Here is an 11,874-nt window from a genome sequence, read left to right as displayed (position 1 = left end):
GCTCTCACTTCTTTCCAGTTTCCCTAGTCATCGCCTTTTTCCTCATTCTTCCACCCGAGTGACCTAGTTCTGAGCCCTTACCTGACTGTCGTATTCCCTCCCTCCTTCCCTCTCTCTCTCGTTTTCACTTCTTTCGCATTCTCCCGTTTCTCATGTCCTCGCCTCTCTCCCATTCCCACATTCTTTCACCTGACTAGTTCGCTTACCTGACTCGTATTCCCTCCCTCCTTCCTCCTGTTCGCCCTCTCTCTTGTTCTTAATTCTTTTTTTCCCATTTTCCCCTTTCCCATGTCTTTGCCCCTCCCATTCTTTCCTTCCACTCCTTCTTAAACAGTAATCTCTTCCATTTTTTCTCCCTTTCATTGTATTATGTTTTTAAGACTGAATGTGATGTCTTCTAACTTTTTTTTATGTTTTCTTGTTTGTATGGAGACCTCTCTTCGCTTTTCTTCCTTTCCTTTCCATTTTCTTTCTTTCCCTCCCTTCTTACACTCCTTTTCCGTCCCTTTCTTCCTTTCCCTCCCCTTTTCTTTCTCTCCCTTCCCTTCTTACACTTCCTTTTCCGTCCCTTTTCTTTTCTTCCTTTCCCTTCCCTTCATCACCTCTTCCCTCCCTTTGCCTCATATTTTGCCCGTTACCCTTTTCTTCCCTTGCCTTATTTTTTTCTTTGTTTTCCCTTCCCTACCTTTATTTTCCATTCTCTTTCCTTTCCCTTCCTATTCCCTATCTTTGTTTCTTTGTTTTGATGAGAGCTTTTAGGTGGAGCTGTATCCCCTCCCCTCCCCTCCTCTCTCTCTCTCTCTCTCTCTCTCTCTCTCTCTCTCTCTCTCTCTCTCTCTCTCTCTCTCTCTCTCTCTCTCTTCTCCTTCCTTCACAGTTAGTTTTGCTTGTTATTGATAAGGTTGTTCTTAGCCTTATCATTGTTTTTCATTAAGTTTATTGCTGGCATCGTTATCATTATCGTCATATGAATCACTATTGCTTTTTGTGTCGCACGAGGATGAAAAGAGAAATAATGTTAAAAATGGTTTATTCGTAAAAATCATTCACAGTATACTCCATGGAATGCGTTAATTTTAAAGGGAAACGGTCATAAACTCTCTCACACACACACACACACACAATGGTAAGACTCATCAACTCTACCATTAACAACACTAGCAACATCATCACCACACCACCATCATCACTCTATTCCCATGACCGCCTTGATGCCCCTGGTGCTGCCCATCTCCACCACGCGCATTGAACAAAAGTACTGCGCCTCTGTGCTCCGCTCCGTCTCCATCTTGAGCTTGCCCCGAAGACCATCGTTTACCGGCGGCATCATGTCTCCGCGTTGGTGCTCGGTGCGGCAAAGCGGACACGTCACTACAATCGTCATGGTCATGCACTTCGGGACCCACAGACGCATGATGCAGAAGGTACAGAAGGTGTGTCCGCATGGCAGGTACCTCGGGAGTCCTGCCAGGGATATGTCGTACTCCAGCAGACATACGGGACACTCTGATGACGCCTCGAGTGGGAGCTGCAAGGGAGGAAGGGGTGTTAGTATTCAAGGTCCCAGTACGACTATAGGTTGATATTATAAGACTCGCTTCTCACATCATCTATTTCTAAAGGTCAAAGAAGGGGTCAGTCGGGTTCTAATTAGTGTTTCTTCAGGTTCATGCTACAGAAGAAGGGTCAAACTACCACCAGGGTCATAAAACTACCCCTGGAAATGCCCACACCTCCTACGAAAGCCTTGTCAAATATGTGTTCTTGGGCGGCGAAATGTCTTGTAATACGATTTCCCAAGGCCACAGAGAAGAGTAATCGGGTTTTCAAGGGTTATTTTTCCGTTCCAGATGCAGAAGTCGTGTAAAACTGTCACTAGGATCACGAAACACAAAACTCCAGCAACTTAGACTGGCGATACAGGGCTAAGGAGGAAACAGACGCCACTCCCTCGTGCTCCCGACGCAGAACACGCCGCAGAATCAACGTTGCTAGATTGTCGTACTCAGCCTCCTATGCCGACTTCCGACCCAAAAACTGCCTTCATATATAGTTATCGTTAAAATGGTTAATTATTGGTGTTTTTTGGCAATAGCTATAGCTCAGAAACAGTTAAATACGAGGCTCTGAGTACGATAATCTGACATCGGTGCCCAGGAGACAGGCCATGGCGCGAAACTTTGGGCGCAGTTGTGTTTGCTGGTTGTATGGACACCTTGGATCGCACCCCCTCCCTCCACACCCACACATATACACACCTCACCACCAATAGGACACATCCCCATCTTGGTGAAGTTACTGTAGTACACTTCCTGTCGCTGCTGTTGTTTCTGTTCTGAGTGACTGCCGCGTCCCGACTGACTTAAACAAGTGTTGACCGGTATACCCACCTCCCCCTCCCAAGACTCCCCCGCGCTTCACAGACTGACCAATCACTGACTCCGCCGATATCACCCTGAGGTCCCACACCCGCCCATACACACACAGGAAAAAGTTATCAGTGTTTACGTTTCAAATTCTTCCGTTTCTAAACTATTCCACTGTACAGCATAAGAACATAAGAACATAGGGAAACTGCAAGAGGCCGGGTGGCCTACACAGGGCAGCTCCAGAATCCCCCCCACCACTCACGGTGGGTGAGGTGTAGTTACAGGGGTTACAGGTAGAGGCTTGATCCTCGTTATACCGGCGGTTCTAGGCACGCATCCAGTACTCCGTCACCTTACTGCACCCACACCTCACTGCCACCTGTCGTCATCGTCCATGTAGCTATCTAGTCTACTCTTAAAACAAGCTATCGTCCCTGCACTAACTATGTCATTGCTGAGTCTATTCCATTCCCCCACCACCCTATTACTAAACCGATGCTTGCCTATATCTCTCCTAAATCTATACTTTTCTAATTTAAATCCATTTTTGCGAGTTCTATCCTGTTGGCATTGCCAAGCCAGACACTTTTACTTAACTGTTCAGTGTGTTCATGTCTATTCGTTTTCTCTATTACTCAGCTCTACTTACTATCTTATCTGCTACAAGCGTCTTATCTGTTTCGTACATCACCCTCACTCATTCATTAAACTGGGTCATTCCTCTTAACCTACGTCTTAAAAGGAATCGGAATGTTTAGTCTCTCGATGGAATGTATTTGTCAATCTCTGAATAGTGTTTGGGCTACTGAATGACGGGGTTTTGTTTGTTTGTTTTTGTTTCCTTGTTAAGAATGAGAGTCGTGATGTGAGCAAGTATGAATAGGAAGAGAAAGAAACGAGAAAACGAAATGATATTGTTGATGGAATGTATTTGTCAACCCCTGAATAGTGTTTGGGTTACTGAATGACGGGTTTTTTTTTTTTTTCCTTTGTTAAGAATGAGTCGTGATGTGAGCAAGTATGAATAGAAAGAGAAAGAAACGAGAAAATGAAAGGATATTATAATGCTTCTGAATGACTTTTTTTTGTTTATTTGTTTCCTTGATAAGACTGAGGGTCGTGAGTGTGACTTTTTTTATGTTTCCTTGATAAGACTGAGGGTCGTGACATGAACGATTATGAGAAGGAAGAGCAAGAAATTAAGAAGCGAAAGGAAGATGTAAGGTTTTTTTATTATTATTTTTATTTTGCAACAAAGGAGACGGCTCAAGGGCAACAAAAAAAAGTAGAAAAAAAATCCCGCTACTCACCGCTCCCATAATAGACAAAAGTAAAGAATGATCTGTGCTTGATTATGACCCCTGACCTCTCTTTTGACCTATTCTCTTTTTTTTTATTTTACCACAGAAGCGCTGCATGTTTTTTCTATTGTTTTTTGTTCTTGAGTTGTCTCCCTTGCTGCAAAAAATATATATATAAAAAATAGAGGAAACATGAACGCTACTTTTGCTCTCTGAAAACTGTAGCAATCACTTTCTAGCGTTGCATCATTTAAATATCCAAAAACACTGCACGTCCTTCAACAATACATATCCTTCTCTGCTTTCTTATGTAGGAGATGCTAGCAGGCGTGTGTGTGTGTGTGTGTGTGTGTGTGTGTTAATTTTTTTTGCCCTTGAGCTTCTTCCTTTACTGTAAAAAAAAAAAAAGTAAACTGATTCCCTTTCCGTGTGTGTATGTGTATGTGTGTGTGTATGTGTGTTTTGTTGTTTTTGCCCTTGAGCCTCTTCCTTTACTGTAAAAAAAAAAAAAGTAAACTGATTCCCTTTCCGTGTGTGTGTGTGTGTGTGTGTGTGTGTTTTGTTGTTTTTGCCCTTGAGCTTCTTCCTTTACTGTAAAAAAAAAAAAAGTATACGAACACTCTTTCCGTTATTAACAACTGGCGATTTATGAAACTTCCCCGGTCACTTTTTAGCAGGAAAGGAAGCAACTCAAGGAAAAAACAATGACCGCTTGAACCGCCTTTGCAAACAGTGTATCGTAAAAGAACCGTCTATCTGCCTTATTTTTCCTCCTATTTCACGTTTTAGGAGCAGCGAGTAGCGGGCTTTTTTATTATTGTTTCCTTTTTTTGTGCCCTTTAGCTGTCTCCTTTGTTGTAAAAAAAAAATAATAATCCTGCCAAAAAGGACGTCCCGGCGATAAATTTAGCTAGTCTGTTATTAATCTCTACATCAGTGGTCAGAAAGGTCGGTCAGGTAGAGAGGTCAGGTGTCAGCGACCTCAACACCTGCAAGTCGTCATTAACCTGTATTATTCTTAGTACACCTGTCTGCCGCAACCCGTTAAGCCACACTAATCCCTTGAGCCCCACCTGCCTCTTCCTACCACGTGCATCAAAGGCGTGGCGCGGTGAGATCTTTATAATAGTATCCCACCCACGTCTCTCAATTCGGGATTTTTGGGTCGTATTTTAAAACATTTCGTCGCCCAAGTTCACATATTTGACATGGCTTTCGTAGGAGCTGTAGGCCTTTCCAGGGGCCGTTTTATGACCCTGGTGGTAGTTTGACCCGTTTTCTGTGCCATGAACCTTAAAAAACACGCATGAAAACCCGATTGATCCCCTCTTTGACCTTTAGAAACAGTTGATGCGAGAAGCGATGGTGTCTTAAAATACAGCCCTTTGTCAGACGCTTTCTTCTTATTTTTGACCTGTGACGCTTTGTATCGCTTATTATAGATCCTTCTCCTCTTACATTAACCACCGAAAAGGGGATCAATCGGGTCTAAATGAGCGTTTCCTTAGATTAACGATACAGAAGAGGGGTCAACCTTTTTTTTTTTACAGCAAAGGAGACGACTCAAGGGCAACAAAAAGAGTGCAGAGAAAAAAATCCTGCTGCTCACCGCTCCGAAGTCATGAAAGTACTCCCAAAACTCCCCCGAAAGTCTTGTCAAAATATGTGTGCTTGGACGATGATTTTTTTTAAAGAATATGACCCTCAGTTTTATCCCTCTGCATCCCACTCCTTTCCATAATCCTTATCCTTTAATATCCCCAACACTGGCTCAACATTTTATCTTCTTTCATAACATTGTCTCTGCCGCCTTCCTGCCCACGCCATATCGCCAGACAAGGGAAGACTCATTTATTCTTATTTTTCCCTTTGCAAGCTTCTGGTAACCCGTATTTTGGCCTCGTTATGGAAGCAGTATACATGTCAGTAGTATCACATTGATGTTAGTGATTATTTATATGTAGATGTGAATTATATTAGTTATTTCACACGAGGGTATTAGAAAACAAATATCTGTAGAAAATATTTATTTGTACAATAGTTCAGAATAGTTTATGAGAATGTGATGATATAAATACCACACACACTCTTACACTTACACACACACACACACATATAGGTGAAGATGAGGTACATATTTGTCAACGCATCGGGCTCCTATTAAATTCATTTCCCAAGACCACAGAGAAGAGTAACCGAGTATTCGTGGGTCACTTTTCCGTTCATGGTGCGCAGAAGTCGTGTAAAACTGTCACTAGGATCACAAAACTCCATGGAAACCCGAGCAACTTGTACGAGAGGCTTTTAAACAGGCGAACGGAGGTGCCGATGGGATAAGAATACGGGGTTGATCCAGCTCTCCGTCACTCGCCACCATGCTCGATACACCCCCAACTAACCAAGACGTAAGGGTCGATCTCGGTGATGCGCAGACACCGAGCCTCCTTCACCTCCGTCGCCGTGTCCATGGGTCGTTTCAGGGCGCCGCGGAAGGCAGGGTTGAAAGGCGGCAACCTCCCCCTGTGGTGGTGATTCTCGCGGCACAGAGGGCACTTCATGGGGCTCTTCGGCACCCTCAAGTCTATCATGTGCAGGAGACAGGAGGCGCAGAAGGTGTGTCCGCATTTCAGGAACCGCGGGATTCCTCCGAAGGATCTATCGTACTCCTTCAGGCATACGGGACACTCTGTGGACGCCTCAGTGGGGACCTGCAGGGGAGAAAAGGGGCGTCAGTGCTTGTGTCTATAGCCGGCAGGCGTCCGACGAGCGCGTGGCCCAGTGGTGAAGCATCGCACCGGGCCGTTACGAACACTTGTCGCGGCTTCTTCAGGAAACAAACGGCACCTTCTTGCAACACACACACACACACACACACACAGATAGACAGTAAATTGACCACCGTTTCTATAAAATTTGAAATACGAATATGCTAAAAGTTCCATAGAATACACATAAAATACGTGAAACTAGCTATAAAAACTCGCCTAGTCATTACAAACCGTACACACACACACACACACACGTATACACACCTTCATACCAGTAACCGCACATATGCCCATCTTGCCGTGCTGCCCTTCCCGTCGCTGCTGCTGTTCTGACTGACTGACAGACTCGAGTCCCCGCGGAGCACTGACCCGAGACCCGAGTTCACCTGACCCGTTGACCGCCCCCGCCCTCCCCCATCCCCCAGGCTCCTCCCCCCTCCCGTAACTAGCCAATCACAGGCCTGGCAGTTTAAGTGTCTGAACAAGAAGCAAGTGATAGCCGTGACCGATAATAGAATGAGAATGATAGTAATGATTTTGGATATTTTTTCTTCGATGTATTACGATGTATTCCTAGTAAGCTCCAGTCGACCTCTAGGCTGGTCAGGCTAGGTAAGCATCAGTGACCTCAACGCCTGTGGGCTGGTGTGTTGTCAGTAACTCATGGTCGTCTGCGTAACATGTCCCTATCAATCACCAGCCCGTCACCGCCACGGCCCCTCCCTGCACCATGCCCAGGTGAGGTCGTGCTGTCAGTAGCGTAAGCTACTCCAGCCTCCGGCTCACACTGCCAGTAGTGTCGTGAGTCATCATAATGTATATTGCTGTTAATCCATCACATCCAGTGAACCTCTCGCCACTTATCTTAAGTACATTCTCAAAGCTACGGTTGAGCCTTAACATTATTTTACTGTCATATTATTATTGTTATTGTTATTATTATCATTATTAAAAGCAGAATATGAAAGGAAATGTAAAACAAAAGTATTTTCTTAGAAAATAATCTTTACTTGTAAACTAAATAACTTTGACTCGGACATCTCATCCAGAATGATTTTCATTGGATACAAACACACACACACACAAACACACACACACGCGCGCGCGCGCGCACACCCTCCTGCCCCCCACACCATCAAAACAGGCAACCACCAGCATCCCGACCATTGCCTCTTTACCACACCTTCGCTCCCGCCGTCACTCCATCCAGCTCAGGACCAGCACCACGTGGTTGAGGGGCACGAAGGAGGTGAGCTGGAAGCCCGCCAGCCGCTCTTGAGGCGTGACAGAGCTGCGGGCGGGGCGCGGGGAGCAGGGCGTGCAGATCTCCGGGGACGCCTCCACGCACCACTCCGCGACGTACTTGAGCTGGCCACGGAAAGTAGGGTTGGTGGGGGGCAGCCTCCCGCCGCAGTCGTGTGTCGTGCGGCACAGGGGGCACGTCAGGATCCACTGACCCTCCAGCTGGCAGAGGCAGGCCGTGCAGAAGGTGTGTCCGCAGCGCAGGAATCGCGGGAGCCTTTCCTGGGACTTGTCATACTCCTGCAGGCACACGGGGCACTCCGCCTGGGCCTCGAGGGGGACCTGCAAGGGGAGGAGGGGTGAGATTCGTCTGTGCCGCGCCTTGCATGGCTCAGTCGCGCCGCCGCCTGGCCGAGTAGCGACGGCAACTGGTGTGTGTGTGTGTGTGTGTGTGTGTGTGTGTGTGTCCAGTTTGTATAGGGGCTATAGGCCCACCTGGCTAATCTCACAGTCCCCGGGTATACACACCTTCATCCCAGTAACAGGACACGTGCCCATCGTGTTATCCCTGACGCTGTTGCTGTTCTGACGCCCTGTGCCGAGTGACTGACTGACTCCTTCAAGTGTCCTCCGCCGCCGCTACCTGTCCTAGAGTCCTTCTCCCCATCCTTCCTCACCGGGCTCCTCCCTCCTCACTGATTGGCCACTCACAAGCTTTGCTGATGAGATGAGTGTGATTGCTGTGGCCGATAATACTGTTGGCAGACTAATGATAAGCTTATAAATAATAAAATAATAATAATTTTGCTAGGTGACTTCTCGTACATAAGCTAATTCAAACGTTTAACCGGGCTTCATTTAGACGTCAGCTGTCAATGTAGGGCGTGAGGCCTCCTATAGTCTCGTCATATCCTTGTGTTGCCTTGAGGGTTTTCAAATTATCAGCAACGTGACAACCAAACCCCTTCTTCCCTTCTGTCCACGATATATTTAGTTAGTCCAGTCTCGACTATCACCTCATTCAGCTTTTTTCAATTTAAAGAAGAAAAGAGTATGAACTAAGTTTCTGGGAAGCAAAATATTTCAGACTTTTGCCGTGAAAAGTTTGTCATCCCACGAACCATACTTGTCACTTTTACGCCGACTAATGTGTTACCCAGCCCGCTGTGAAGGGAGAGGGAGGAGAGGGAGGCAGGAGGAAAAGTCGAAAATATTTAAGTAACACAAACTGGGTAAATGATGCTTGTGCTGACTGTATTTCCACGCACCAAACGTCACTTACCATTATTTTCCATGACGTGACGGAGCATTCCACGCACTACATAACACAACACGCACCAGCTTTTTTTTATATTTCGACTTTTTTTCATGATTTCCTTCTCGACTTTGATTTCTTTCCTTTTCCTTTTTCGTGTTTACCTCGTTTTTTCCTGTTGGCTGTCTTTGCCCCCACCCGCCCCCTTTTTATTTTTCTTACTTAACGATCACTGTCCCTTTTAATTTTCATATCCATACCTTGTCATCGAGGGGACTGCTTCCTTTTTTTTCTTTTTTTGCAGTAAGAACATAGGGAGACTGCAAGAGGCCTAATGGGCGTCATCTGCCTTCTCAGTAAAGATGAAGGGCGAAAAAATAAAGCCCGCTAAACACCGCCCCTATAAAAAAAAAAAAAAAGAGTGCAGAAGAGTGGCCTAAAGAGGGGTCAACTTCGGGCTATTGGGCTTTTGGGTTTACATCACTTAGTTCTATTTTCATATTTTTCCCTTGTTGCCCTTCCATTCATCTCAGTGTTAATAATAATAACAATGAAAATAACTAACGCATTCTTAACCTGAGTCATGATTATCTTTCCCCCTCAGATCCATTCTTCCCCGCCCACCTCCACACCCTGACCTAAGTTGCGGTGAAGTCAGGTGAGGTCACAGGTAAGGTTGGTCAGGTGAGGGATTTGATGCCGCACCTGTTCTGTGTGGGTGAAGCTTGACCTGACCTGACCTGGCTCAACCACGTGTACATTGCTAATTGCTAAGGCAGGTTGTATTAGGAGGAGGAGGAAGAGGGAGGCAACGAAGACAAATGCCCCTCGTAATCGAAAACAAACAACCAATAAATAGATAGATAGATAAACAAATAAAGGCATAAAAAATAATTGGTTGTTAGATCGCAAATAAAACATCTTTGCAGCAGTATTTCCATCACTTTACTAATTGAGTTGAGAGAGAGAGAGAGTTAACCTTTGCTACCATATATATTCCACCACCAGCAGCGCCCGGGTAATAGCTCTCCCCATTCATTCCTTTTGTGCATCGCCGGTTTGAGGGGAAAAAAAGGTCAATATCTCCACCCGGGCTCCGTGGCTCCATACCTATGCCTGCCGGGGCGCGCGACTCAGATTCATTCCAATATTTCTCGCCCAGGAATTGAAAGAGATAAAAAGGTGAGCGAACACTTCCCTTGTCGAGTTAAATCCTTTTCCCTAATATTTTTGAGCCGGTTAACCCTTCACCCTCTCCGCCCCTCAGACACACACACACACGTACATACATACATATATACATACATACATGGATTTACATAGATATCCAGACCACAAAGACCCTATGGAGAGAGAGAGAGAGAGAGAGAGGACACACACGCACACACATATACGCAATACATACATAGGGCTATACATACAGAGAGAGAGAGAGAGAGAGAGAGAGAGAGAGATTAACGAGATCCTGTTGCATAATTATAGTGTAGAACCAGTAAAAAATATATAACAAATGATCGCAATGTCATAAATCTATTTGAAACCATAGATATTCTACCTTTCTTACAACTTGCTAAATGCCCTTGTTTATAGGCAGTGTAGGGGCATGGTAGGGGAAGCAGAGGATTGGAAGGGGTGAGTGATACAGGGTGAGGGGGAGGGAGGGGCAGGGGGATTGATGGAAGGGGTGGAGACAGGATTAGGGGAAGAGGTGGGCGGTGCAGGGTGATAGGGGGGGAGTCAGGGGATTAGGGGAAGAGGTGGGCGGTGCAGGGTGATAGGGCGGGGAGTCAGGGGATGAGGGGAAGGGTTGGGCGGGGCAGGGTGATCGGGGAACAGTGGAAGGGGTGGGCGGTGCAGGGTGATAGGGGGGGAGGCAGGGGATTAGGGGAAGGGGTGGGCGGTGCAGGGTGATAGGGGGGGGAGGCAAGGGAATAGTGGAAGGGGTGGGCGGGGCAGGGTGATAGGAGGGGAAAGGGAAAGGGAGGGAATAGGCAGGGAGTTAGCGGAGGGGTGGGAGAAGGGGAGAGAGGGAGAATGGGTCGGGGAGGGAAGTCAGGGTTCAATATATCACCGTTACTATTATATTCTCTCATTACTGTTGGTATTTGTACTTATCCACATGACCCACACAGCCTAAGGTAGTGATATGGTTTAGCTAAGTCTACCCTAAATTTGTGTACCGATTTTAATTTAGTCTACCATTAGTTTGTGTATAAGGTTGTTAGAGAAAGTGAGATATTCGAGGGTAACTTTGGCCTTCCTGTATTCTCTATTATAATCTACACTCATTCTGACCGTTATATATTCTGATCTTCCTTCTTCTTCATACTTTTTAACAGTAATGCAGAAACAAAGATTAATGAGTAGATTCTTATATGAGACGATAAGGCTTCATTCAATCTCCCTTCCGTCCTCATGTGACCCAAAACTTTCCCTTCAAGACCTCTATTAATGTATATATACCTCCTTTAATTATTTCATTGCAGTGCAGCATCAATTTATATTCAAGTTAATCATTTATACCTCAGATGTCATTATGGAACTCTTCTTTCTATTGGTGTCAGGTATATTAGTTCAGAGAGGGAGAGGTAGAAGGGAGGAGACTAGCTGACAGACCAAAGATAACCTAGAGACAGTGTGTGGATGATATGAGGAGGAGGAACATAAGAGAGGAGAAGAGGAGAGAGTATATGAACGTCAAGAGGGGGAGACTCATGGCCCATCCAGCTTCATACAGGAGAGTAAACTGTAAAGATGCTAAACGAGAATATTCAGTTCTGGTTTTGTTAGAAGGATAACAACTCAATAACATTTCTTCTTTTATTCATATGAATGTCAAGAGTGGGAGAGGCTCATGGCCCATCCAGCTTCATAAGGGAGAGTAAAGATGCTAAACAAGAAGGTATTAGTTCAGGTTTTGTTGGAAGGATAACAACTCA

At 45.6% G+C, this 11,874-nt stretch overlaps 2 protein-coding genes across 2 annotated transcripts; both read right to left on the bottom strand.

The window, feature by feature from the left end:
* Positions 1–1,033: 1,033 nt before the first annotated feature.
* On the bottom strand, positions 1,034–2,405 carry LOC126985170 (tripartite motif-containing protein 15-like). The gene is made up of 2 exons (XM_050839730.1): positions 2,259–2,405; positions 1,034–1,528 (listed from the first exon to the last, which is right to left on the bottom strand). Exons 1-2 carry the CDS (start codon positions 2,283–2,285, stop codon positions 1,187–1,189), a joined length of 369 nt encoding a protein of 122 aa, XP_050695687.1. The 5' UTR covers positions 2,286–2,405; the 3' UTR covers positions 1,034–1,186.
* A 3,302-nt stretch (positions 2,406–5,707) lies between these two features.
* On the bottom strand, positions 5,708–6,783 carry LOC126985169 (E3 ubiquitin-protein ligase RNF166-like). Its single transcript, XM_050839729.1, has 2 exons — positions 6,703–6,783; positions 5,708–6,378 (listed from the first exon to the last, which is right to left on the bottom strand). Exons 1-2 carry the CDS (start codon positions 6,730–6,732, stop codon positions 6,034–6,036), a joined length of 375 nt encoding a protein of 124 aa, XP_050695686.1. The 5' UTR covers positions 6,733–6,783; the 3' UTR covers positions 5,708–6,033.
* Between the last annotated feature and the right edge of the window lie 5,091 nt (positions 6,784–11,874).

Source organism: Eriocheir sinensis, chromosome 59 (genome assembly GCF_024679095.1).
Source record: "Eriocheir sinensis breed Jianghai 21 chromosome 59, ASM2467909v1, whole genome shotgun sequence".
NCBI lineage: Eukaryota > Metazoa > Arthropoda > Malacostraca > Decapoda > Varunidae > Eriocheir > Eriocheir sinensis.
Note: the sequence above shows the minus strand (reverse complement) of the source record. Positions and strands in the feature narration are given on the sequence as shown.

Excerpts from the sequence above, each read along its gene's own strand:
- LOC126985170 (XM_050839730.1), bottom strand. The coding sequence starts at position 2,285 with ATGGGGATGTGTCCTATTGGTGGTGAG. Across the intron at positions 1,529-2,258 it reads TGTGTCCTATTGGTGGTGAG|CTCCCACTCGAGGCGTCATC; the intron begins GTGTGTATATGT and ends CCTCCCTTGCAG.
- LOC126985169 (XM_050839729.1), bottom strand. The coding sequence starts at position 6,732 with ATGGGCATATGTGCGGTTACTGGTATGAAG. Across the intron at positions 6,379-6,702 it reads GTGCGGTTACTGGTATGAAG|GTCCCCACTGAGGCGTCCAC; the intron begins GTGTGTATACGT and ends TCTCCCCTGCAG.